Source organism: Chelonia mydas, chromosome 8 (assembly GCF_015237465.2).
Source record: "Chelonia mydas isolate rCheMyd1 chromosome 8, rCheMyd1.pri.v2, whole genome shotgun sequence".
Classification (NCBI taxonomy): domain Eukaryota; kingdom Metazoa; phylum Chordata; order Testudines; family Cheloniidae; genus Chelonia; species Chelonia mydas.
Window position 1 is genome coordinate 28,607,059 of NC_057854.1, and position 27,347 is coordinate 28,634,405.

General features: G+C 42.6%; 1 protein-coding gene and 1 long non-coding RNA gene across 4 annotated transcripts in view; one reads left to right on the plus strand and one right to left on the minus strand.

Moving 5' to 3' along the window:
* The window catches only part of TENM2 (teneurin transmembrane protein 2), an 832,723-nt gene extending 823,156 nt beyond the window's left edge, over nt 1–9,567 (plus strand). For all 3 annotated transcript variants that reach the window (XM_043521038.1, XM_037906816.2, XM_043521040.1), the window contains 3 exons: nt 100–1,714; nt 5,090–5,220; nt 7,674–9,567. In XM_043521038.1, coding sequence (XP_043376973.1) covers nt 100–1,714; nt 5,090–5,220; nt 7,674–8,435 — 2,508 coding nt within the window. In that variant the 3' untranslated portion in view covers nt 8,436–9,567. The remainder of the gene's footprint in view (nt 1–99; nt 1,715–5,089; nt 5,221–7,673) is intronic.
* Nucleotides 1–25,620, minus strand: LOC122461429. Its single transcript, XR_006283313.1, has 2 exons — nt 25,404–25,620; nt 1–1,957 (listed from the first exon to the last, which is right to left on the minus strand). It is a non-coding gene; the product is annotated as an uncharacterized LOC122461429 (long non-coding RNA).
* Nucleotides 25,621–27,347: the final 1,727 nt, after the last annotated feature.

The following is a 27,347-nucleotide window of genomic DNA, read 5'->3' on the forward strand; positions in this document are numbered from 1 at the left end:
GATTTAAAAATTTGCTTTTTCCCCCATAAGTTCAGAAAGCGAAAGAAATGGAAAGACACTAAAAATATATAATCTTTTGTCTTTTTATTTTTGTAATAGTCCATGGTACTACTGCTTCAGAGCCAACGGCAGTACATCTTTGAATACGATTCCACAGACCGTCTCCAGGCTGTCACCATGCCTAGTGTTGCTCGGCACAGCATGTCCACTCATACATCTATTGGCTACATTAGGAATATTTATAACCCTCCTGAAAGCAATGCTTCAGTGATTTTTGATTACAGTGATGATGGGAGGATTTTGAAAACATCTTTTTTAGGAACTGGTCGACAAGTCTTCTACAAGTACGGGAAACTATCCAAGCTGTCTGAAATTGTTTATGATAGCACTGCAGTTACTTTTGGATATGATGAAACTACTGGAGTTCTGAAAATGGTTAACTTACAGAGTGGCGGCTTTTCTTGCACAATCCGGTACCGTAAAATTGGACCACTGGTTGACAAACAAATCTACAGATTTTCTGAAGAAGGCATGGTCAATGCAAGGTTTGATTACACCTATCATGATAATAGCTTTCGGATTGCTAGCATCAAGCCTATAATAAGTGAGACTCCTCTTCCTGTTGATCTTTATCGTTATGATGAGATCTCTGGCAAAGTAGAGCATTTTGGCAAATTTGGAGTCATTTATTATGATATAAATCAAATAATTACTACAGCGGTGATGACACTGAGTAAACACTTTGATACCCATGGGCGTATTAAAGAAGTTCAGTATGAAATGTTCCGATCACTCATGTATTGGATGACAGTCCAGTATGACAGCATGGGAAGAGTAACAAAGAGAGAACTGAAGCTTGGACCTTATGCCAACACAACCAAATATACCTATGATTATGATGGAGATGGGCAGCTCCAAAGTGTGGCAGTAAATGACAGACCAACCTGGCGTTATAGTTATGATCTGAATGGGAATCTTCATCTCTTGAATCCAGGGAACAGCGTACGGTTGATGCCGCTACGCTATGATCTAAGAGACAGGATTACACGTCTGGGTGACATGCAGTACAAAATTGATGATGATGGGTTCCTATGTCAACGAGGCTCAGATATATTTGAGTACAACTCAAAAGGTCTCTTAACAAGAGCTTACAACAAAGCAAGTGGATGGAGTATTCAGTACCGTTATGATGGGTTAGGGCGAAGGGCTTCTTGTAAGACTAACTTGGGACACCATCTTCAGTACTTTTACGCTGACCTTCACAACCCAACGAGAATGACACATGTTTACAATCATTCCAATTCAGAAATTACTTCTCTATACTATGATCTACAAGGCCATCTGTTTGCAATGGAAAGCAGCAGTGGAGAAGAATACTATGTTGCCTCCGATAACACAGGTACACCACTGGCGGTATTCAGTATTAATGGCCTCATGATCAAGCAGCTTCAGTACACTGCATATGGAGAGATATATTATGATTCCAACCCTGACTTTCAATTGGTCATTGGATTTCATGGAGGGCTGTATGATCCTCTGACCAAGCTGGTTCATTTTACTCAGAGAGACTATGATGTTCTAGCTGGGCGTTGGACATCGCCTGATTACACAATGTGGAAAAATATTGGTAAGGAGCCTGCTCCATTCAACTTATACATGTTCAAGAGCAACAACCCTCTCAGCAACGAACTTGATTTAAAGAATTACGTAACAGGTGAGAACTCATTAGCAGTTGTTTTCTAAAAGGTTTTAGTGCAAATTTCTAAAGTTTAGAATTTTGTGTTGGAAAAAGAAATAGGTCAAACTTCTCCATTCCAGGATTTTCCTTCCGCTGTCTCCTCATCCACCTGCAGAACCCTTCTCCCATCAAGCTAGGACCGTCTTCCCATTCGGGAGTATGAAAAGGACAACATAGTCTTGATCCCTGACTCTTGGTTGTGACCCCCAGATCAAGAACCTATGAAAGAGAGACACACATGGTTATTAAATAAAGGGGAATCATTTTCAACTAATAATAAATAATAATTAGTTTTTATGTAGCATTTTTCACGTAGATTTCAAAGTGCCGTGCAACGGATGGTACCATTATCCCCACTTTGCAAAGGGGAAAGATGAAGACAGATGAAACTGAGTGCCCTAAGTCACCCAGCAGGTCAGTGACAGAGTCAGGAATTAGGACTCAGGTCTCCTGACCTCCAGTCCAGTGCCCTATTCCTTCAATAGTGTCCTCAGAATTACCTGCTGACTTTGTCCATGGGCACAACATGAATTACTACCAAGAGTGGCACTGATTAAACATTTATTTACTTTCCCAATTCTGCCTTTAAACACCAACCTATTTTTAGCTCTTGCTTTAAGAAAAGAACCTTAATGTTTTAAACATTGTTTCCTCTTGGAAGACGGAGGAACATCTGTAGTGTTAGGATGTGGAGACAATAAATCAGTTTAGACTGCATGTACTGGGTTTGGGTGACACATCTAACTTCCTCTCAATTACTACTAATTTGCTACTTAGTAGGATCACATAGTACTTGAACTAGCTGCAAACCATTTTTTTTAAAAGAAAGGTAATTAAGATGAATTCAGGAGAAACTCTCTGAGAACTGAGTTTGCAGCATGTCATAATTAAAAACCGCAGTACAATTTAAAAAACAAAAAACAGAGCTACCACAATTTTATTGGCAGCACTTCAAGAAAAGTTATATTATGACTGTTAGTTCTTTGTGACTGTGACTACATTGTGTGTGCATAATTTCTCAGGTTGCCCTTCAGTCGTTTTGCATTCTGAAGACACTTCAGTATTTGCTCTCGATACTGGGAAAGAATTTATCAGTGATCAAAGTATCTTGCATTCTTGGGGTCTAATTCTGTGGTCCTTAATTGAACAAAAATATCAATGTCCATCAGGGTTTGGCTCAGTTAATAACTGCACACTTTGGCCTCTAGTGATTCATTTCAGAAGCCCCCAAATCCAGTGGGTCCTGTCTCACTTTAAGAGATTTCATTGCACTCAGAAGATGTTATATTCATTTTCATTCATGCATCCACAGAAGAAATTCAGAAAAGATATACTAATTGCTTGTACACTATGAACTTTTAATTCCACCAAAAAATGGTTTATTGCTAATGCAGATATGTGCTGCTATCATAGAATTCCCTGGGCTAAAAGACTGTTCTTGGACAAGAAGTTGTTATATATGGGGTTAATTTTCATAAGTGAGAAATACATACAACCTTCATACACAGCCCTCTAGACATATTTACCGTTAACACCTGATGCTGATTTGCTGAAAGCTTTTTGCTGCGGAAAAGAATTTCTCCAGCTGTGTAACGACATCCTGTGAAGAACATTAGAAATAGAAAATAATGAACTATTAGAATGAGAGAGAACCTCCTCTTTATTGCCAAATGAGGACAGCTAAAGTAAATTGTTTGGGAGGTAATGTTATTCCATCTGATCACAAACTGAAACCATGAGAAAAAGGAGTAATGGTCCTATGCTGTATATAGCTGAAGGGAAAATGTATGATGCCATGGAAGATCTGTACACATTTCTTTAATGTAACCAGGATAGAATCTGAAATTTTGTACTACGTTGTTTCAGTATTTAGAGGGGAAAAAAAAATTAAGCTACACATTCAAAACTTCTCCACCCACTAAAATTAGATTTGTAATGGCTCATTCCACCCCACCCCTAAAGGACACTAGGAAAACAAGCTTGTAACATGGTCTGGATGTCAACAGATTCAAGCTCTGGCAATGAAGTGCAGGATAGGGATTGAGTTTGACACTCGCTGACATCAGTCCCCTCTCCTTTAAATCTGGGGTTTATTATTGTCGTTCCAGCTCGTCAGTTGATTTCTGCAGTCATGATAGCACATGGAGAGAGGAAGTCTCTAAGTCAGGCAGGAGAACTGGTCAAAATTTTTCAAACAATTAAAAACAAATTTTTGAATTTTTTTCAATGAAACTCCAGAGCAAAAAGTTTTCATTCTCCCACACCCTCCCTATTTTCAGAGAGAAAGGAGTAAGGGAGGGAAAAATTAGAAACATTTTCAATAAAAATGTTCACAAATTTTTTTTGAATAATCCAAAAGGCAGACCTTTCCAAAACTTGCAGACTGAGTATTTTGAATACTTTTGGAAAAATTCTTTCAACCACTTTAGACATGTTGCTTAATGCACTGCTGGAAGATGTTCAGATTCTACCATGACGAGTGCAGGACAGGAACCTATATAGAATAGAACAGAACCATCTGGTAGTCAGGATCCAAACCAGATAGAGCTTTTTTGGGAAAAACCAATACCTTGGACTTCACAAAAACTGACATTGGAGCAGAGGAGGAATGCTCCCTGTGAAACATCACTATGTAAGGCCTTGATCCTGCAAAGAGTTGTGCATGTGTTTTACTTTATGAACTTGACTTGAATGGAACTACTCACCTGTTTAAATCTTTGCCGGAGTAGGGCCTAAGAGGGGAACCACGTTTTGTGCCAGAGGAAGTTTCCAAGTGTTCTCACAAGCATTAATCCAGTATCACACAGAGTGTAGCCCCATTGTAGTAATCCAATCAAAAGATGACAGAGCTATGGGTAACTATGGTGAACTGTAGGAAATGTTTAGATCACTCATACATTGGATGTCAGTTCCATATGACAAGATGGAAAGAGTAACCAGAGAGCTGATATAGAATCAGAAATAGAGGGCTGGAAGGAACCTCAAGATGTCATCTAATCCATCCACTGAGACAGGATTAAATTTACCTAGACCATCCCTGACAGAAGTTTGTCTAACCTGTTCTTAAAAACTTCCCTTGACAGAGATTCCACAACCTCTCTAGGTAACCTGTTCCAGTGCTTAACTGTCCTTACAGCTATATGTCACTGGTGGCTATTTATAATGTATTTTATATAGTCATTCTTGCATCAGTTCACTTGAACAGTACAATTGTGAGAGCTTCCAAGCAATAACAGGTTAGAAATTTGGAGGCCAAACTCTACTTGAAATCAAGAGTTGAGGCCATAGATTCCCTGAGATACACATTACCCACCTTCATTTCTCACTCATGTATTTACTTTTGATTTTTAGATGTGAAAAGCTGGTTGGTGATGTTTGGATTTCAGCTCAGCAACATTATTCCTGGTTTCCCTAGAGCAAAAATGTACTTTGTGCCACCTCCATATGAGTTGTCAGAGAGTCAAGCCTGTGAAAATGGACAGGTATGCTGAAGTTCTTGGTGTTTTAAAGAGATTTTGTTGGTCTTATATTGTATTTGGGTATCATTTTATGACTATAGACATAGGGTCTACAATAAATAGAGTGCACAATATTTGTTTCATAGTGATATGAAATTCAATATAGTCAGCTTTTGGAGTACTGAACATGCCATCTTTCTTACCAACCTAGTTTATTACCATAATAGCAGCATCGTTAGTTCTTCATATATATACCCTTGAGTTGTTACTCGATTAACAATAGCAAATGGAAATCTTAATGTATAACTTACCATCTGTTCTATCTTTATCATTATAATCCTTATGCCTTTTATTTATGTTAATAAAAATATGGTTTACAATTATTGTACTATTAAAGAACAGTTTTACTCAATATTTTATAGGGAAAAATACATATATTTTGTTTGTTTGGGGGCTTAATTTTTGGCAGGCTTGGGTTGTAAATTTTGGTGTTGCAACTAAAAGTAAACTGATGTTTACTTCTTTGCCTGATTAGGAAAGGTATATGCTCACACTCACACACACACACACACTTGAAATTACTTACCCAAATACTGGGCCAATTTCTAGTCTCAGAAGTCAGTGGAGTTATCCACATTTATAGTAATGTAACTAGTCTTAGAATAAAATTTTAAAAGCATCTAAGTGAATTAGGAGCCCAAGTTCTATTTTCAAAAGTAATTAATTTTTAGCCTGACCTACACCTAAAACTTACGTTGCTCAGGGAAGTGAAAAATTCACCCCCCCTGAGAGACGTGGTTAAACCAACCTAATCCACCTCTAGGTCAATTAAATTCTTCCATTGACAGACATAATGTCTCTCGAGAGGTGGGTTTACTACAGTAATAGAAGAACCCACAGCTGTGCTGCTGTAGCATTCTAGTGTATCATAGAATCATAGAATATTAGGGTTGGAGGAGACCTCAGGAGGTCATCTAGTCCAACCCCCTGCTCACAGCGGGACCAACACCAACTAAATCATCCCAGCCAGGGCTTTGTGGAGCTGGGCCTTAAAAACTTCTAAGGATGGAGACTCCACCACCTCCCTAGGTAACCCATTCCAGTGCTTCACCACCCTCCTAGTGAAATAGTGTTTCCTAATATCCAACCTAGACCTCCCCCCTGCAACTTGAGACCATTGCTTCTTATTCTGTCAACTGCCACCACTGAGAACAGCCTAGCTCCATCCTCTTTGGAACTCCCCTTCAGGTTGTTGAAGGCTGCTATCAAATCTGCCTCCTCCCCTCCCCCCGACACTCTTCTCTTCCGCAGACTAAATAACCCCAGTTCCCTCAGCCTCTCCTCGTAAGTCATGTGCCCCGGCCCCCTAATCATTTTCATTGCCCTCCGCTGGACTCTCTCCCAATTTGTCCACATCCCTTCTGTAGTGGGAGGACCAAAACTGGATGCAGTACTCCAGATGTGGCCTCACCAGTGCTGAATAGAGGGGAATAATCACTTCCCTCGATCTGCTGGCAATGCTCCTACTAATACAGCCCAATATGTCATTGGCGTTCTTGGCAACAAGGGCACACTGCTGACTCATATCCAGCTTATCCACTGTAATCCCCAGGTCCTTTTCTGCAGAACTGCTGCTTAGCCAGTCCGTCCCCAGCCTGTAGCGGTGCATGGGATTCTTCCTTCCTAAGTACAGGACTCTGCACTTATCCTTGTTGAACCTCATCAGATTTCTTTTGGCCCCATCCTCCAATTTGTCTAGGTCACTCTGGACCCTATCGCTACCCTCCAGCGTATCTACCTCTCCCCATAGTTTAGTGTCATCTGTGAGCTTGCTGAGGGTGCAATTCATCCCATCCTCCAGATCATTAATAATCTGTGTAATAAAATGTGTAGACATACCCTAAGTTCTTAGGTGCCTATGTCTCACTGAAAGTCTACAAGACTTTTACGTCACATTTTGAAAAGTGACTTAGGTTCCTAAGGCACATGGCACATTTTTACTCTTATATCTTCTAGGTCAGAATGTTCAGAAATTACACATAATCTGTTAATAAATTGGTACCATTGGTTCTACAGACCCTCTTTAAAAGTTTTAGCTGATTGACTCCTGAATAGTCTTGTGATGGGCATGCTGTAGATAACCAAGATAGATAAATCTGAATATATATACTATACAAATAGTGTATCTGAAAAGACAAATGCACAGAAAGTATTTTTATCTGACAGTCAATTCTACGGTACTTTGAAAATTGAGTCCTTTATGTTGGTTTAGGTAACTGCAATATGTATATGTATTGCTCTCTTCAGTTGGTTCACTGTACAGTGTATAGACCAGCAACAACAGTTTGAGTGGTACCTTCTATAGCTTATAGTTTTTTACAGCACCATTTCTCCTTGTTCTTTTGAATAAGGTATAAACTACGACTTTGAGGTCAGCATTTTCAGGCTGTCTATACCTTATTTGTTTGTTTCTGCAGCTAATTACTGGAGTTCAACAGACAACAGAAAGACACAATCAAGCATTCATGGCCCTTGAGGGACAGGTCATCTCTAAAAGATTACATGCCAATATTAGAGAGAAAGATGGGCACTGGTTTGCAACAACTACTCCCATTATTGGGAAAGGGATCATGTTTGCTGTGAAGGAAGGCCGCGTAACAACTGGCATTTCCAGCATAGCCACAGAAGACAGCAGAAAAATTGCCTCTGTGCTTAACAATGCGTACTACCTGGAAAAGATGCACTACAGTATTGAAGGAAAGGATACCCATTACTTTGTCAAGATTGGCTCATCTGACAGTGACCTTGTCACCCTGGCAATGACCAGTGGGCGGAAGGTATTGGACAGCGGAGTGAACGTTACAGTTTCCCAGCCAACCCTCCTTATCAATGGAAGGACTCGAAGGTTTACGAATATTGAATTCCAGTATTCTACCCTGCTACTTAACATACGGTACGGACTGACCCCCGACACACTGGATGAAGAAAAGGCACGAGTGTTAGACCAAGCTCGACAGCGAGCCTTGGGATCAGCATGGGCCAAAGAGCAGCAGAAGGCACGGGATGGCAAAGAGGGCAGCCGCTTATGGACTGATGGAGAGAAGCAGCAGCTTTTGAGCACAGGAAGGGTTCAAGGTTACGAGGGATACTATGTACTTCCAGTGGAGCAGTACCCAGAGCTAGCAGACAGTAGCAGCAACATCCAGTTTTTAAGACAGAACGAAATGGGAAAGAGGTAACAAATTAACCTGCTGTCATCCTCTGCTGGATGAATCAGTAGTCACAACTGTTATCTCCTCTCCTAAGGAGATGAAGACCTAACTGGGGGCACTAGGCTGAGCTACTTTGGGATAGCGAGTGGCAAGAAAGCTCACATTTTTTGAGTTAAATGCTACTATTCAAGTGATTAAAAACCACATCCTGAAGTGGACTAAAGCCAGACTGATAACTTTAACCATACAAATTAAAAAGTACCCCTAAAATATTACCCACTTGTTCTGGGTCTAAAGAAAAAAAAAGAAATAAAAATAGAAAAAAGGCCTCATATTATATTACCTCACTCCATTCACACGTGAGCAAACTTTAAGAAATTCAAGAGGGCCACCTTCTCTAGACCAGCTGATGGAACAAAAATGATTCACACTGCTTGTTTGATAAATATTCAAGAGGTTTTCGTTTAAAGCAAGATACAGGTGCATTTAAAATATGACGCTTGGGTGATTTGTGTGTAATAACTGGAGGAAAATGAGAATGCGAGGGAGAGACCACTGGAAATACTAAATTAAAAAATTATTTAAAAAATAACAAACCTGCACTTGCACTCAGACCCTGCATTTGTCTGGCCTGAAGTTTAATTTATTCAAAGAGGGCAGAGTGTAAAGTTAAATTTAAAATGGTGGCTATAATCACTACAAATAAATTTCATACTCTGTTTGTCTTTGAAGATTCCATTGTGGACAGTATAACACAGTTACAGGGTGTAGTCTGTTTAGATTCAGTAGTTTGTTGGTATCAGTTCCAGTAGAGCTGTGGGCATTGTGTTACACTATTGCAAATGGGCACCACTTCAGATCACCCTGTACATACATCAGCCAGAAGGCACAATCACTGTTTCAGATTTTAAAATTATTAGTGTGTTTGTTTGGTCGAGAAACTGAGACAATCACATTATGGTCACCACAAAAAAAAAAAAAAAAAAAAAAAAGCTAATAACTTTGGTACAAGAACTTTTTTGTAATATATATGTATGAATTGTTCATTGAGTTTTTATATTAATTTTAATTTGCTGCTAAGCAAAGAATAGAGACAGGCAAAGATAATTTATGGCAAAGTGTTTAAATTGTTTATACGTAATAAAGTCTCTAAAACTCCCGTGAATTATTTGTCTCTATTGTGGAAATGTTTTGAGAAAGAAAATTGTGTAGCTGTGGGTCTGTCTATATAACCTATTACATGCACCTTTTAGATGCAGAAATGGTGTGCGAGCATCATACATTATACAAATTCTGTTAATATCCCTTCCTCTGGACTCCAGGTAAGCTATACATTCACCAGCAGCTCTATTACGCGTGTTAAACTGGCAGACATTTTAAAAATTTTTGCCATGGAGCAGAACAAAAATAATTTGGGAAAAACAATGAAATACAAGTTATGTTAATAAAGCGACTGAAAAAGTTAGTGGGCGGGGGGGGGAACCCTACAGGCAGGTGTACAGATATAGGCCCCAATTCTGCAACTGGATATGTAAACCGCAAACAGAACCATTCTACTCTCACTGACTCAATTTTAGAGTCAGGGCCATAATCCCTTTATTGTATCCTACCTTTACCAAGCCTGCAGCTGTTTGAATCTACCATTGTACAGACAATCGGACTACTACTGCTCCCATTTACATTGGTGTACATTGACTTAGTGAAGGTATTTTGTCGACTTATGCTAGTGTATCTCTGAGCAGACTTTGTTCTAGTGACATCTTATTCAAGGTTGTTGCCCCATTGGTGAGACACCTGGAATCAGATATCAGTGCTAGCCTTTTAGAAACTTTTCATTTAGCTCTAGTGGCTACCACTTTGGGGTTCTTAATTAGGGTTGCCAACTTTCTACTCGCACAAAACCGAACATCCTTGCCCCACCCCCTCTCTGGGGCCCCACTCCCTGCTCACTCCACACACCCCCCACCCCCGTTGTTTGCTCTCTTCAACCTCACTCGCTCATTTTCACTGGGCTGGGGCCAGGGGTTGGGGTGTGGAAAGGGGTGAGTGCTTCGGCTGGGGGTGTGGGCTCTGGGGTGGGGCCAGTGATGAGGGGTTTGGGATACAGGAGGGAGCTCTAGGCTGGGGGGTGGAGCTGAGGGGTTCGGAGTATGGGAGGGGGCTTCGGGCTGAGGCGAGGGTTGGGGTCTGGGAGCAGATACAGGCTGTGGGCTGGGGGTGAGGGTTCCACGGAGGGAACCAGAAATGAGGGGTTCAGGGTGCAGAAGGGGGCTCCGTGCTGGGGCAAGGGGTGTGAGGGATTTGGGGTGCAGTAGGGGGTGCCGCACTTTGTCAGGGGTTGAGGTGCAGGGGGTGAGGGCTCCAGCTGGGGGTGTGGGCTCTGGGGTGGGGCTGGGGATGCGGGATTTGAGGTGCAGGAGGATGCTCTGGGCTGGGACCGAGGGGTTTGGAGGGCGGGAGGGGGGAATCATGGTTGGGGTAGGGGGTTGGGTTGTGTGTGTGTGCGGGGGCAGGGGTGTAGGCTCCGGGCGGCGCTTACCTCAAGCAGCTCATGGAAGCAGCAGCATGGCTCCTATGCGGAGGCTCAGCCAGGTGGCTCTTCGCACATCCCCGTCCGCAGGCGCTGTCCCTGAAGCGCCCATTGGCTGTGGTTCCCAGCCAATGGGAGCTGTAGAGCCAGCGCCTGGGAAGGGGGCAGGGTGCAGAGTCCCCTGGCTGCCCCTACATCTAGGAGCCAGAGGGGGGGACATGCCGCTGCTTCTGGGAGATGCGTGGAGCCACGGGAGGCAGGGGACCTGCCTTAGCCCTGCTGCACCACCAACCAGACTTTTAAAGGCCCGGTCAGTGGTGCTGACTGAAAGTGCCAGTGTCCCTTTTTGACCAGGCATTCTGGTCGAAAACCACACACATGGCAACCGTACTCCTAATTCAAGTCCAAACACCTGCTCTTCATTCTATAAATAGTTCCAGATGGCCTGCATGGCCAGATTGTATATGGCTGAAGGAAAGCTGAAATGCATCTGAGCAATTCTGAAGCGGAAGCTTTACTGAGTTTTATTGTAAATGGCAATCATTTCCCTGAACTAAGACAGTTTATTCACATTATGTGGAAGTTTAATTTTGCTTTTGTGAAAGGCTGCAGAGAAGATATTGCTATTTCCACTGATATCAATGAATATACACAATTCATTATGTCCACTTATTAGGCCACATTTTAAGAAGTGACCCAATGATTTCAGTTGCATTTTTTAAAAAAAAAAGCACACACACATTTTTGTCAACTGCCTGACTGCACCACTGCCACCCCACCTCCCCGGACTGGTAAACATGTTATTGCCATTCTTTGCTTGTGCAATTAGCAAATTTCTTGAATTTCAATTTTATTTTTGAGTACGCTTCAAAAGACAATAAAAAGTGATTATCAATAGCCATATAAAACAGATTCACTCTGTTGATGAGAAACAGCCAGCCATGAAAATAAAGTTCAATATTTCTGTTATATGCAATAACAGGAGGAAAGTTTGAAGTTCCTCTCTAATGTGATTAACCTTTTGCTCCTGAAGATAATAGAAGGAAGTTTGACAGTGTCCAGTTTCCTCCTGCTTTTAGTTTATTTTTGTGATTAGTCAGGAATCATCACAGGGTGAATTTAGAGATCAGTTCTACATTTGGGACTTTGGGCCTCTTTATAACCCAAGAGGTGATGTTCTTATGAGTTGTGATGGCAACAGAGACCCTTGAGTTAATTGCAGGCTTGAATTCACTGTGTTCAGTTGTGTTGGAAGCAAAACAATGTGACAAGTTGTGTTGTACCTTCAGCACTTGGCAAGGCATCCATTTATTATCATATAAACATAACTAGTGTAGAATTCCCCTTTGCTGAATGACTTAGTACATATTTACTATCCACATGTGGGCTATTTTGTTTCTATCACATTGTTTGCCTGGGGTGTTGGACTTGAAGCTTCATTTTATTATCTGACTTTTGACTACAAGGACTAAACAGGTGAGTTAAGCAGTGGGTAGCAGTTGTTGGAAGTTTACTTTGCCTTCAATGTAGATGTTGGTTATTTCTGGCCTGCGCTAATAAGTAGGAGTTTCAGTCCATTTTGTGCTATGGGATTGTTTCTGTGGTAAGGAAGATTTGAGGAGGAGGAGGGTGGAGAGGTGAAGGCTCCTTGCAATTCCTCCTTTATTCCTGTACTGAGCTCCTATAGATTTAAAAAGCAGAGTCAGTGATGCTTTATGTTATCCCTCTGCATTCTGATAAAGCAAAAGGGGTCATGATTACGGACAAGGGTTAGGAGCTATTTTATATTTAACTTCTACTAAGTGGGGAAGAGAGGACTGTATCGTGCTGTCAAGGATAGGACTCTGGCTCTGTTCTATCTAACTTCTTTGTGCCTACATTTTACATTTCACTAGTACAATTTGATTGTTATGAAGCATTGGCATTTCATTTAATGTGTGTTGATAAACATTTACCTAGAAGTATTTCTCATGCAATCACGTAACAAGAGGCGCTCTAATAAATGCCTCAGAGGAAGGTGACAGACTGAAGACAGCATTCTCTGAATTAATTTAAAACTCGAATAGACTCCCCATAATAGGAAGTACATAGGATTATTTTCATATCAAACATCAGACAGCTCTAGCTATGTACTGCAGGTGATATATTGCACATTTGAAGAGAACAAATATTAATAGCCCCTAGGAATGTGGGATCTAGGCATCAAAACAGACTTTGGCCCACATAATTGATTAACGAGAGCTTTTATTGACACTATATGTCTGTCCTGAGTTGGTGTTACACAAAGAGTAATGAGTGCAGTGTAAGTGCTGTAATCAGCATTGATGACATTACAAAGTTCTGGAAGTTTGTTACCATGCACAATGGCTACTTGCTAGCTCTTTTCCATGTAATAACAATAGGGGAAAATTTCTAGTGTATTTTACTTTCCCATTAAAAAGTTTACTCTGAGTAAGTAGGACTTTGCAGACTTCACTCTCAGGAGTTGACTCATTCTAATTTCTGAGACAGACAGCATCTGCAGGGAGATTCCAAATCACCCTAAAACGTGTTACCTTCCAAAAATCTCCCGTTTCTATGCTGAAATATTAAGATAGCTGCAACTGGCCCCCAACTCCCTTCTGCCCAGTGCTTCTCCACCTAGTGGTTCATAAGTACGGCTGATTGGAAAATGTTACAAAAGCCATTTAAATATTAGCCAAATAAATTATGATCAGATACTATTCACCAGGTTCTCTTTAGATATTCTGGGTGGGGTTTTCAAACGCATTTGCATAACTTAGGAAAAGCACAGATCCTGTTGATTTTCAGTAGAATTTTTCCTGAGTGTTTTGGGTATTTTGAAAATGCCACCCTTTTATAGCACCTAGTCCACTGGTACCCACTCAGCCTCCAAATAAAGTCTTTGAAGTGGACTCATGGGAACCTCAGGCTCCTCTTTCCTTCCCAGACAAGCAGATAATGCCACTCAGAATTCCCAGAGACAGACCAGAGGTTACCAATATGCCTGCATTCTTAGCTCAACTGACTCTTCTTATCCATTGACTATTCTGCGAAAAGCCACATAAGTCCATTTCAAAGCATTTCTCTCTCATCCCACCCACGCTATTAAGCTTCTTCTCATGTTTCCTGGAGAATTACTACCATGTCTAAGGATGTGTCTTAAGTCTTTGCATGATACCTCCCAAGACTGCTTGCCAAGACCTCTGCAAGTTATACAATTGCTTACAGAAATCCAATATCCCAAGGAACTCGAGCATACAAATAAATAGTCCTTCCCATGTCAATGACTGTTTTGTAGGGAATGTCTAAATCACGCCCTTAGATTCTTAGCCAAGAAAAAAAATTCTGTGCCCTTCACACAATAAAGAGCCGTAAACTTCCACTCCAGAGACTTACTGCCCAGCCTTGGCTCTACTTTTTTCGACAATTTACTCTCTGTCCTAGAAACCAGGGAGAGGAGGCAGTTTTCATTCCTCCTCCAACACTGCCACTAATCAAAGGGGTCTCCTACAATTTCAGCAATGGCAAAGAGATATTGAAAATGAGAAATGGGAGAACCTCAAGGGTGTGGCACTCTGGTTTGGTTTGGATAGGCACCCTCATGCTCAGGTGATTTCCAGACTTTACAATATAGAGTCACCACTTCTCAAGCTAAATGTGAAGGGGAACTGGGTGGTTATCTACTTGGGTAGGATCAGTCAGAACACTGGCTCCTCTGCGGCGGTCTTTATGGTTTCCCCACTTCCCTTTGCTGAGCCTCCTTGTTCTAGTCTCCCCTCCGTCCTTCTAAAGTCCCTTTACTTTCCCCGTTGTCTCTCACCACGATGCCATCTGATCTATGTCCATCCCCTCATACCTCTTTGAGGGTTCTCCATTCATATCAGCCTCTTTTTGCTACCGCTCCCCTACTTTCTATTAGGTTAATCGCAACCCCATAAGTAACCCTAACACCAAGGCTGGAGTGGAGCAAATCCTGTTCCTACTGTAGGAAACAAATTTAAGTAATCACATTTCACTCTCCCAGGTTCCTCCGTTACACTGTCCCAACTAGACAAACCTGCCTTTGCACTTCCTCCACTTAAAATGCATTTGGTCATGTGCCAGACTAAGGATACCCGCTTCACAGAAGTCTTTGCTCCCAAGCCTGCTCTCTCAAAATTCAGTGCACTGCTGGGTGTCACAGGCACTCCCTTGCCAGGCACAGGCTGGCCTCACTCTTCAATCAATATGAATATTAATTGGCTCCCGTCTGGTATATCTGCAGACAGCTATGAAATGGTTACCCATTTGAGATGCAATCCAGCAGCACACTGTGGCTCAGCTATCCCCAGTGTCCCAGACATGCTGAGACAAAGTCTGCTCGTATTGAGAGGTGCCTTACTCTGCAACTAGCCTCATAGATATCAGTGGGACTATGCCTGAAGAACAGTACTCCTCAATGTGAGTTAGAGGATCACAATCTGACCTGTTGGTGAGACCAAACGACATGCAAACTGCAAATACACAACTGTGTGGCACATGCATCTGCTTTGACTTTTCAAATCCAAAACTCAAAGGGTGGTGAGTCAAGGTTCTGCTGCACTGTAAACTTCAAAGCCCAAGAATATAGTTCTGTTTTGTGCGACTGGTACAGTAAGGTGGAGAGACAGTGTTTAAGAAGGTTTCCTTAACTGAAAGAGTAGTAACTTAGATTTTTTTATATATATAACCAAGGAATTCTACAGGTCTAATTTTGCATTGTAGCTTCAACAAGGGAGAAGTCAGTTTTGCTTTTCTGGTTTTCATGTATTAGCACAGTGAATAGGCTGGGCCATGCTTGTGAAAACTTAGAACGTTTGATTTCAAAAGCCACCTGCTAGCATTGCTTTCTCCAAAGTTATGGAAACATTTAAACTTTGATTTTAAAATCAAAATTGTGTCAACCTCAATGTGATAGTGTCCCGTCAGCTGCCTGTGGAATTTACAGCTTTTTTTCCCCTCCTTGAAGCTGTACCACCACCCTTAAGCCACATGGTGGCAGTTTTGTCTACAAGATGTTCAGCAAGTCAGGGGCCTGTTTTTTGTTTTGTTTTGTTTTTTTGATGGAATGAAAAATATGCATTTTAAACTTCTGGGTTGCAGCCTGTAACAAGACAAAGGCAGTGGATCCAAACACCCCTGATATTTGAGAGAAAAGAGTGTGGAGAAGGAAGCATTTAGAGCCATATTTCTGTTTTATTCAGGCGCCTTATTTTCTAATGGCTGAACCAACACTAGATCAACCCCCAGATCAGAACTTCCTATCCATCAATTAGTTTGAACAGCAAGGTGAGGGGGATACATAGGGTTCAGTATGTATCTGAAGAATGTCAACAGGCTTGGCTACCTTAGGACTGTTTCTGTAGTATACCTTCACTAATATTGCGTTAGAAGAGCTCTGGTCTCTATGGCGTCCTCAGGATCTCTACTTCCTGTAAATAAATACTACTCTGGCGGAGTGTGATACTGCTTCCCTGCCCAAGAGACCGAACTAGTAACCTCCTCTGAGGTCTTTCTGGGTTTGTTGGTCAAGTGGGCCTAAGTTAATAAGTAAGCATCAAACTTCCCCAAAGATCCAAGTGCATCACACCTGGCCCTGGGAAGCAAAGGGTAATTTACAATTCAGTGCTCTATGCTACTGCATGTCTTGTGCCCACCAGACTGATTCTCTTATTAATAGTCTAGCAAACATTTCTAAAGGATATATTAAGCGTAGATCAAACATACAAGAGTGTTCAACATTAAGTTTTGTGATTTCCAAGCTAGGAAATTTGGAAGGTAAGGTCCCCACAACATTTTCCACTTCATCACCTTGTGCATCTGAGGGGCTTCCACTATCTAATCACAGCAGGCTCACTCACCTGAAGGGACACACCCTCACTCTGGCAAAGAGGAGACTAATTAGCTACTCCTGGCCTGTCCAACACCAAGGAGGCAATGTAAAAAAAAACAGTACTTTTTTGTTCATTTAAAGTTAAGATTTTTCTGTACATTTTTAAAATTTACATTTTTTTGTACATTTTGTAAACTTTTGTATAACCTGCAAGGCTTGTTCTGTGGAGGGAGTTAAAAGGGAAAATCTGCCCCAGGAAGGGGTGGTGAACAGGAAGTGGGCTGTCTTGCCTTGCATCTGATGGCTGATACAGGAACCCCAAGAGGGACTCAGCAACAAGCATCACTGCGCCCAAAGCTACAAGACCCAGCTGCAGAGTAATGTGCCCTACAAGGAGGGGCTTGAGTAGACCCCATTTACACTAAGCCCAAAGGGCTGACCCAGGAAGACTTCCTGAGTTCCAGGTCACCCTTACCTCTCTATTTTCCTATGGACTCTCCTCTCCCATAAAAGAAGAAAAAGGAGAGAGGACTCTTCTTTTGTTTGCCCCCAAAAAAACCTTGGGTACCTTCTCTCCCTGGCTTCAAGGATAGAGAATTGTCTAAAACGGTAGGGCCATGACTGGGGAATAAGTCCTTGGAGTGGAAGTTTGGGGTCTTTATTGGGTGAAGGGCACAGATACTGTTTTCTTGGCTAAGATTCTCAGGGCTTGATATAGGCATTCCCTACAAAGCCAGCGCAAGGACCTGAAGCGGGGTCTGGCGGGGACCCTGCTGCCCACACACATACTAACCTAGCATTTATTTTAACTAGGTGGAGCTGTGCAAAGGGGTCTGGATCACTGCCCATAGCAGCATGTTAGTCTGAGACCGGTTAGCAATGACTTTTCTCTTGAGCCAAAACCTTTTTAACAATTTAACTTTCTCTTCTTCAAAGAAGCAATTGGGGGTGGAGGTCCCAGCTGAGTTGAACAGAAAATGTGGAATATCGGAAATTGGGACCATGGGGCTTGGATGAGTTACCCATTTAATACAGTAGCACCACTGCCAGTTGGCATTACCGGGTGCTTCAGCGGAATATGAGAGAAACACTGTAACAGGCAGCTATAGAATCATCTGCCCATAAGGAGAGTTTCTTTGTAACCCCATTCATGTGTGTCCTGAAGTAGGAGGGTTTTTCTTTTTCACAATTTAGTTATTTTAATCTTTACTCCAAAACTGGTCATGTGGCTTTTCTGTATACGTAATCCATCCTTGGTGAATCATACTGAAATCTGCCTCAGTGATACTGTGTGGTACTAAGTTCCATGGGCTCAGTGTGCAAAGTAATATTTAAAACTGATTTTAAAAATTGTTCAATATCAAAGTTATTGAGGCTGTTCATACATCATTTTGCCCTCTAAACCTCTGAGCTATAGGATCTACAGCTTTGTTGTTTTTCAAAGCATTGCCCCTCAAAAGCATGTCAGAAATGACCTCACTACATCAGAGTCACAATTGGTGGCCTGATGTCAGTGAGAAATACCGGCCTGCTCCCATTCCAGTAGGATGGATGCCTATATGTGCTCAATAGGGCTGGATAGCCTTCCTTCAGAACATCTCTGCCACACACACAAACAGAACATATGGACAAGAATAGAACTCTATACAGTTACCTTGGCCAGTAATCCATTGTTCACAGCCACAGAGGTAAAGGATGGAAGAGAACCGTTAGATAATCAAATCCCTCCCCCCTGCACTTGATCTTTGTCAAAAGCCCTAGAACAGCAACTTTAACCACCAGGCTGTCAGAGAAGAGGTGCCTCACTGCTTTGGAACAGCCAGTCAGAACTCTATCCTGGCAATTTCATCTCAGAACATTTGTTATGATTAAAACTTTATTAAAAAATTCTATCAGAGCATCTCCCGAGGGCCTGGTTAACACAAGATCACTGCACTTAGCAGGGTTAGATATGTGGTTCTGAGCTTTATGTTTGGAATACCCTAAGGCAATGATTATTTCATTACTCCAACCAATAGAGATGTTCACTAGTATTTAACTGGCATCCATGAATTCATCATACAACACCATTTGCAATGAGTTTCATTAGAATTTACAGAAATCTGTTACACTAACCTGGCTAGTCTAGTGAATTTATATCAGTTTATATGTTTCATGTTGGGTCTGATATATGGTATATACAGAATAACCTACAGTCAGAGCCTACCTGAAGTCTGCTCTGTTAATATTGAGTTAAGTAATGAAAAAATATCTTTCAATCTTAAGGCTGGGGGGTAAGTGGAAGCTAGAGCTGAATTCCACTCTGGTTCTGGCAAACTTGTCAGAGTTTTGCAATGACTTACTTGCCTTGTCTCTATTTGAAAGAGTGAGGGGCCAAACCCAGAACCATTTATCCAGATCAGCCACATTATTCCCCATCCTCCTCTTCTGAATTTGAGTGACTTTCAGTTGAATGAGACCCAAATCCAAACCTCTCCTAATCTTGGTTTTGCATAACTTACACTCCATGTACTAAGGTGTGGCACAGCCACCATGCACTTTCGGCTATCACTATTGAATAATTACAGGTAATAATGAGAGATTGGCGCATCCGAGATGTTCCTAAATTTCCCAGGGTTGTTGCATACTTAATTGTGTAGTTTTCATGTTCACACAAGACACAGAATCAGATTTTGTTCTCTGTTACACTGATGTAAATCTAGAGTAATTATATTGATTTCATGGTACTCAGATACAAAACCAATCAGCACAGTTTAAATACCTAGCTAAAATCTGGCCTATTATGTATACAATCATAAGCAGAGATTTTACCAAGATATAGTAAGGTACTATTACTGTACAAAATATTACAATAAGCTTTATCATTCGTATTTTAAAGAATCGCCTCTCAAAATTAACCATTTTATAATGACTTTTCCATAGAAGGCACATCCTCTCTCCACTCTGCTAGGTGGAGTGATACCAAACAGGGAAATGCCCAGACCATGTAAAAGAGGCTCAAGATGATAAGACCCTTAATTTTAAAGTAAGCCTGTTATATAAAGATATGATAAAGATATGGGCTTTCCTGGTAGTCCCAGTGGAGGTATTACATGCGACTATGGCCCTCTCTCTCTTTAATTGCAAGTGATCAGTCTTTAGACAGCCACTTCTTCTCTTCACTGTTTAATATTTGTAACTCAAATGCCTGAATAATTTTCAACAGCCTAAATAAAAATATTTGCCCGCAACCAGATTTCGCTTATATGTCATCACTTGATGTCATGATCTTAGCAGTGCTCTACTCATCTAGAGTCTCTTTCTGGAAAAACAGGGTAGACAAGACTTGAATTTCTAATGTAAAAAATGACACCCCTTTCAGACTTTTTAAATAAGTCACAAAGAATCAAGTCAGGACACATTTACCTTTTTTTCCTTTGTGCTACAGTGAGGAATTAAGCAGCCTCACATTTTCTCCCATGTTTATGGTGTTTAGCCTGAAGGGCAAGGAAACTGAGAAGAGGGGTAATACGAAAATCAGAACAATAACAATTTGAAAAGGCAAGTGTCCACAAAGAGATTAGAAAAGATAATGCTTTGTTAATTGTCACTAGAGGTGGACAAAGATTTTGGTCAAAAACATGCAGGTTTAGTGACACTGAAAAGTTTTGAGAAGTTGTGTCGGTTTTGCCAAATTGTTTTAGTTAAAAAAAAAATAATTCTGAAATAATTGAAACATTGCATTTTGAACTTCTTGTAATGTTTCAATTTTTCAGTTTGAAATGACTGTTTCAAAATTTCCTTTAATTTTATTTTAAGCATTCAAATATTTTAAGATAGTCCAAGTGAAATATTCGATTTTATGAAAACAAAACATTTTGTTCAAACTGAAAAAAACTATTTTCAATTTTTTGGACTTGCCAGCAAACTGAAAAATCCATTATTCAGACTGCACTGATTGCCGCACAGTCGTCATTAATAGCCCACCTAGAAACAGCATGGACTCTCCTCAGAGACCTAGAACAAGTATCTCACTAGGAGACAAGTTCTGTTTCTGATGGAGTCAGTGAAGCCTGGGTAGGCACAAATAGTAATCTGTGCTTCATTCTCAGTAGGAGTTGGGTAGCCAGGGTGGGTTTCAAAGCTGTGTATTGCTGCACCCATGGGCGGCAGGTGAAGCTTCCATTGGCCTGGAACAGCAAACTGTGGCCAGTGGGAGCTGCGATCCGTCGAACCTGCGGATGCTGCAGGTAAACAAACCATCCCGGCCCACCAGCAGCTTTCCCTGACGGGCCACATGCCAAAGGTTGCCGATCCCTTTACTAAAGACTCTATGTCAGACTGCAAACTTCATTTTGCATGCAGGACTTGTCTGCTTTCTCTGTTGTCTTTTTACTTCCCTATTGGATTGAAATTCCAAAGGATGGGGACACAGGGCTAACAATGGAGGGTTGTTAAACCTTCAAGGTCCTCTACTCAAATGGAAAACCTCCTTGGACAATAAGTTGGCTTCTGTCCAGCAGAACCAGCCTGCTAATTGAGCTGGTAACTAAGCAACAGATCACCTTGTGAGGGACTTTGATCACCTGACAAAAGGGACTGGAGGTTATAAAAGAAAATGTCTTTCATATTGAGAGAGAGAGAGAAGAACCCAAAAGCAGACAGCTGGTTGCAGAAGCAAGAGTAGACTCCATGATCTGGGGGAGAAACCACAAGGGGAGAAGGATCCTGGATTCCTTAAAATAATCTGACCTTAGCCTAAAGAACACTCCGGAGTGACAAGGAAGGTGAGGCAGAGAAATGTGTATTGGTGTTTTATCTAGATATATTTCTTGTAAAGGTAAAGAATAATTGTGTTAGAAGCCTTTGCACAATCTGCATCTTCTGTGCTTAACTATCGTGGTCTCTCAGGAGGTAAAAAGTAAATCAGAATGCCCACAAGGTTGAAGCTCAGGGAAACGTACTTAAGAAACCGGTGTGTCTTGGGAGGCCAGAACTGTTCCTGGGGCCTAGGGCAGCTGGATTGTAATGTCCCTCTTCAAACTCTGCATCCAGGAAACCTACCAGGGAGGCCAAAGAAAGTGTGTGGCAGCCTATCTAGATTAAGGGAAGCTTAAAAGCACATAGTTCTAAAGTGTGAGACCTATACAGAGCAGCCTGAGGAGTGTCCAGCAGGCGGAGCTCGACCAAAGCTGTGGCAAGCACCAAAGTCAGCCTGCAGTAAAAAGGCTTCATGAAGCAGCTCAGGGAAAGGAGGGCATTCACAATGGTGGCCAAAGTGCCCTTACCCTTTTATGAGGAGCTGTTATCTTCTGAGGACCCTACATATGTTCAGGAGACCACCATGCACTTCTATGATTAGATGAAAAGTTGGGGGGAGGCATATGAGCCTCTGTACAAGTCAGGGTCATCATAGCATACAACATTGTTGTAGAGAACCACCAACGACACTGCTGTTCCTAGAGAACTTTGCAAACACTAGCATTTACACAGCCACAGATCCATTAACTTTCCTAAGGTTAGATAGCCCCAGCACCAAATCTTGCAAAAATTCTGTGTCATGGAAGCTTCCCATATGTCCTGGCCATTGTAGATAACACTAGGAGTTGGTGTCAGAGGGAGCATGTCCTTTGCTGCTTCAGTGACGATTGTGCACATTTGAATAATCTGGGGACTTCTATCAAAAGAGCTACGTGAGAGGTTTTTTTCTCCAAAAAAGATTGCAAAAGCTTGTGGAAGATCACTGTAACTTGCTCAGCTGGGCACTCCCTAGGACCACACTTGATAAGTCTCCCCAAGAAAGTACTGGGAAAAAATATCACACACCAGTTTAAAGAGAAACAAAACCACATACTAGAGTTGCCAAGATACATTTTATCTCACAGAGTCAACCATCTGACCTGCCTGCTTTGATGGTTCACTGTGTTGCACAGGCTACTGCCATGGGGATTTTAAGTTGCCAGCCTCACAAATAATAGTAGAAATTATAATTATATCTGAGATTCTTAAAGTCTCCAGCCTGAGTCACTTTTTATGCTAGAAAAAAGTTCAAAGGAAAGGCTGCAGCTCATTTAATCAGTGACAGACATGCCACAGGGAAAGCTGTAACAGCACATCACACAAGTCTGCTGATGCTCTTAAAGCCCTGGCTGTTAGGGAGTGAAACCCAAAACTGGGCAAGACTGATTACACGCCAACTGGTCACACCAAGATTTCTCATTATTATATTTAAAGATAACTGATGTTTTGTCTCAGATGTGACCAGAGTTTGGGCTAGTCATTAAAGGTTAAAAGAGTTAATTTCAATGGCACGAAAAGAATGGCCAAAGCAATTCCTTTGATCCCTCTGAATCACTATAATTTTCCAGCTTGCTATCTCATATAGCAATTATATTAAGGCCCAATTCTGCAAGCATTTAAGTCACATACTACATAACTTCACTCATCTTGATAGTCTCATTGATTTCAATGTGTCTACTCACAAGGTAGAGAGTAACACATACATAAGGGTTTGCAGGATTGGGACCATATGTGAAAATTAGCCCCAGATTGCTCGCATCTCCAGTTTAACTAGAGCACTTTAAACAACATGACCAATCCATCAGTATCGATTACTAATAAGCAAGACAACATGGCTCAGAACACTGCTTGGGTCAGGGCAGACATGCACTTAAAGAAATAACTGACAGTAATTCTAGGAGAAAAACATAAGTGTTCAGAGCACATATGGTCAGATCACTCCTCATTTCCCTTCCCATGCACCGACAGGTGTATAAAAGTTTGTCCCTTTTGTGTTTCTAGGACTTCAAAAGGCTTATGATGATGACTACCACCCTTTTGTTACAGATATTATTTGTTACAACTAAACATACAAGTAAGTTGTGCTTCTGCAATTTGAAGATTTCTCTTATCATACATACTAAATAGATTTAAGTTGTTATAAAATCAATATGACACCACTCAAAAAAAAGAGAGTCTTCTAGTACTGTAGGAAAGACTGCAAACAACAAGCAATAAGACCGAGCTGTAAGACAGTCAGTCACTGATGGGAAGAGTCAAAGGCTGATACACTAAGCTAAATTCACCCCTGCAATAACTCCATTCTACCCCAGCGATTAAGTCAGTCCACTGAGTTTACAGCAACTTGGCCTGGAGTTTCATAATATGAATCCACAGGATACAGAGAGCCCTGGACCCTAAGAAACCCTTAAGAAACAAGTTTGTATTCACCACTTATTTTGTATGAGTATTTTTATACTGAAGAGGCTGGATTCTTATGAAGGACTAGGTGCTAGTCGTGGATTTTCTCATTGAGTAGCCTCGTGCTTCTTTGTAAATTATTTGCTAATATTTTCCATTACTCCTTCAAACAGTGGCTGCTGTTTAGGATGGTATAGCTGTGGAAAGTTGGGACACTGGCACACCATTAGCATTGTCCTGCCACAAAGCTTCTAGGCTAAGTAGCCATTTGCCTTGGCTCAATTTTAACAACTAGACATAGGAGTCTCTGTAACACTATTAGCTGCTGCTGCCTAAAGATTTCTTTTCCAATCTGTTTAAAATACAGTTTTCACTTTTACTCACTGTTTGCAGGCATGATATTTTGCAGGCCCTCTCAGTACATCCTGACTCCAAAGTGTGCAACTCACCACCAGTGAGAAATTCTCCTATGCCAGAGGTTCTCAACCTTTTTCTTTCTGAGCCCCACCCTCCAACATGCTATAAAAACTCCATGGCCTGCCTGTGCCACAACAACTCGTTTTCTGCATATAAAAGCCAGGGCCGGTGTTAGGGGGTTCCAGCTTCCGCTTCAGCCCCGGGTGGTGGGGCTCAGGGCCCTGGGCTTCAGCCCCATGCAGTGGGGCTTCGGCTTTCTACCTGGGCCCCAGCAAGTCTAACACTGGCCCTACTTGGTGGCCCCCCTGAAACCTGCTCATGGCCCCCCAGGGGCCCTGGACTCTTGGTTGAGAACCATTGTCCTACACAATTTAAAATAAAGCTGATAAAGTGGGTGCTAGTGAGTGGCACTCAACCCCATAATCATCATCCAACCAGGCTATTCTAGGCACAAAGTAGAGCTGGTTGACTAAACCCATCCATCCCATTGCAACAGCTCTTATCAAAGTTACAATGTGCTTTCGTTAGCTCACTCCAGTTTTAAAGATGAATTCACCTTTTGCATTTGTGTACCAGGAACTTTTGAGGGATTCATTTTTACTAGCACAAATATGGGTGTGTAAGGCAAGATCTAGAGCACACATACTTGAGTATTTGTGGAAATCAAATTTAAGATCTGTATGCATTAATATTCAGATGCTATATTTTAATGTATAATAGTGCATAGATCTGATTCCCTTGTAAGTTCTAGCGCTAAACCTTACAACAAGAAAGCTTTTAAGATCTAATCTCCATTCAATAACAACCCCAATTCAGCAATAAGCAGATCTGGATACAGTATGGTTAACTATACAAGAGTTAGATTAATTTGTATCGCTGAAGGCTCCTTTTAAAATTACAGGTAACAAGTCCCATTACAGGTCAGCCTTAGACTGTGTTGAAAGGTTTTAGTGAATGCAAAAGTCCTACCAAATCACAGAAGAGCTCTGAGCCAATGTGTAAACTTATTTCTTACCTTGATGTACTTTCTCCTCACCGCTGAAGGCCTCTTATCAAATGGTCTTCAAGGAACACATGGAGTCAGGAGCAAGGCTGTTTGTTCTTCCAGGCTACGACTGCATATTCCCGCCTCTCTAGTAAAGATAGGAAGTTAGTTTCCAATTTTAAGTTTTTACATCCATACATGCAAAGTCTCCATAAAAGGGAATCTGTGTGTGCCTGTGTCTCCTCTGCACAGAATTGTAGAATATCAGGGCTGGAAGGGACCTCAGGAGGTCACCTGGTCCAACCCCCTGCTCAAAGCAGGACCAATCCCCAACCATCTCTTGTTTTGCACAACAGTAGCAATTTACCTGAACTTTCTTCTCTATCAATACACAAGCCACTCTTCCACTGATTGCAGCAACGTCTAGTTCTTAATGCTTCATTTTCCCTCATTTTGTTTAAAGTACAGGGTTTGTTTCCCTTTGCCCTGAGCACAACTTGAACAGATGTCTCACTCCCTCCCACCCCCCACACAAAGTGTCTATTACTAAGAGCTATGGATATTCAGATTGGTATTACCTGGCAATATGAGACACTTGTGAAGGCTACTGCTTCCTTCTTTAACCCTTACTGTCCTTTTTACAAGCTAGGGCAGGGCTGGGCAAACTTTTTGGCCCAAGGGCCACATCTGGGTATGGAAATTGTATGGCAGGCCATGACTGCTCATGAAATTGGGGGTTGGGGTGAGGGAGAGGGTGAGGGCTCCGGCTGGGGGTGCGGGCTCTGGAGTGGGGCTGGGGATGAGGGGTTGGAGGTAGGAGGGTGCTAGGATCGAGGGGTTCAGAGGGCGGGGGGGGGTCAGTGCTGGGAAGGGGGTTGGGGCACAGGAGGGGGTCGGCGTGCAGGCTCTGGGTGGCACTTACCTCAAGAAGATCCCAGAAGCAGTGGCAAGTCCCCCGTCTGGCTCCTACGTGGCGGCGCAGCCAAGCAGCTCTGTGTGCTGCCCGCCCCTGCAGCTCCCATTGGCCACAGTTCCTGGCCAATGGGAGCCACAGGGGCCACGCTCGGCTCAGGGACAGTGTGCGGAGCCCCCTCGCTGCCTCTACAGGTAGGAGCCGGAAGGGGGACATGCCGCTGTTTCTGGGAGCTGCGTGGAGTGGGGCAAGCCGCTGACACTGCTCCCCGGTGGCAGCTCGAGGGCTAGATGCAGCCCTTGGGCAATAGTTTGCCCACCCCTGAGCTAGGGGGCTTGTGTATAAATAACACGTAGGTCTAGATGTGGAGCTAGATTATATTAGCTGACGCCAGGACCGGCTCCAGGCACCAGCAAAGCAAGCACGTGCTTGGGGCGGCACATTTCCAGGGGCGGCGGCATTCCGGACGTCCTTTTTTTCTTTTTCCGGGGCAGTTGCGCTCTCGGAGCTGCGCCACTTAGACGTCCTGGCCGCAGCGGGAAGGGGAAGCCCCAGCCCCGGGATGCTGAGCTGCCAGGGCCCAGCCGCTACCTGGGGAGGAGAGGGCGAGTCCCACCGGGGAGCCAGGGCTGCACCTCCTCATCTGCGCACTGGCTGCTGCGCTGCCTTGTGCCACCCCTTATCTCGGGGCTTTTCTCCGCGGCCGGGCGGGGGAGGGGGTAAAGTCCCTGCCGGCGCTGGGAGAAGGTGACATCACTCCCTCCGCTCCCAGCGCCGCCTGCGAGCCCCAGCCCCGCCTGAGCTTGGGGCGGCAAAAAACCGAGAGCTGGCCCTGGCTGACCCACACAGATGTAAAGTTTGGGCAATGTGATGGGGTGTCTCCCACCCAGCCCTAGGCTTGAAAGGGTTACGGTGGCCAAGCAGGACAATCTAACTCCCCAGGCTGCACCTGGAGGAGGAGCCAGGGAGCAGGGATTTAATTAGAAGAAGCTGCACTAGGCAGGAAGCTGGCAACACAACAAGCTGTAGGGATGTAGGCTGCAGTCAGTCCCTGGGAGGAG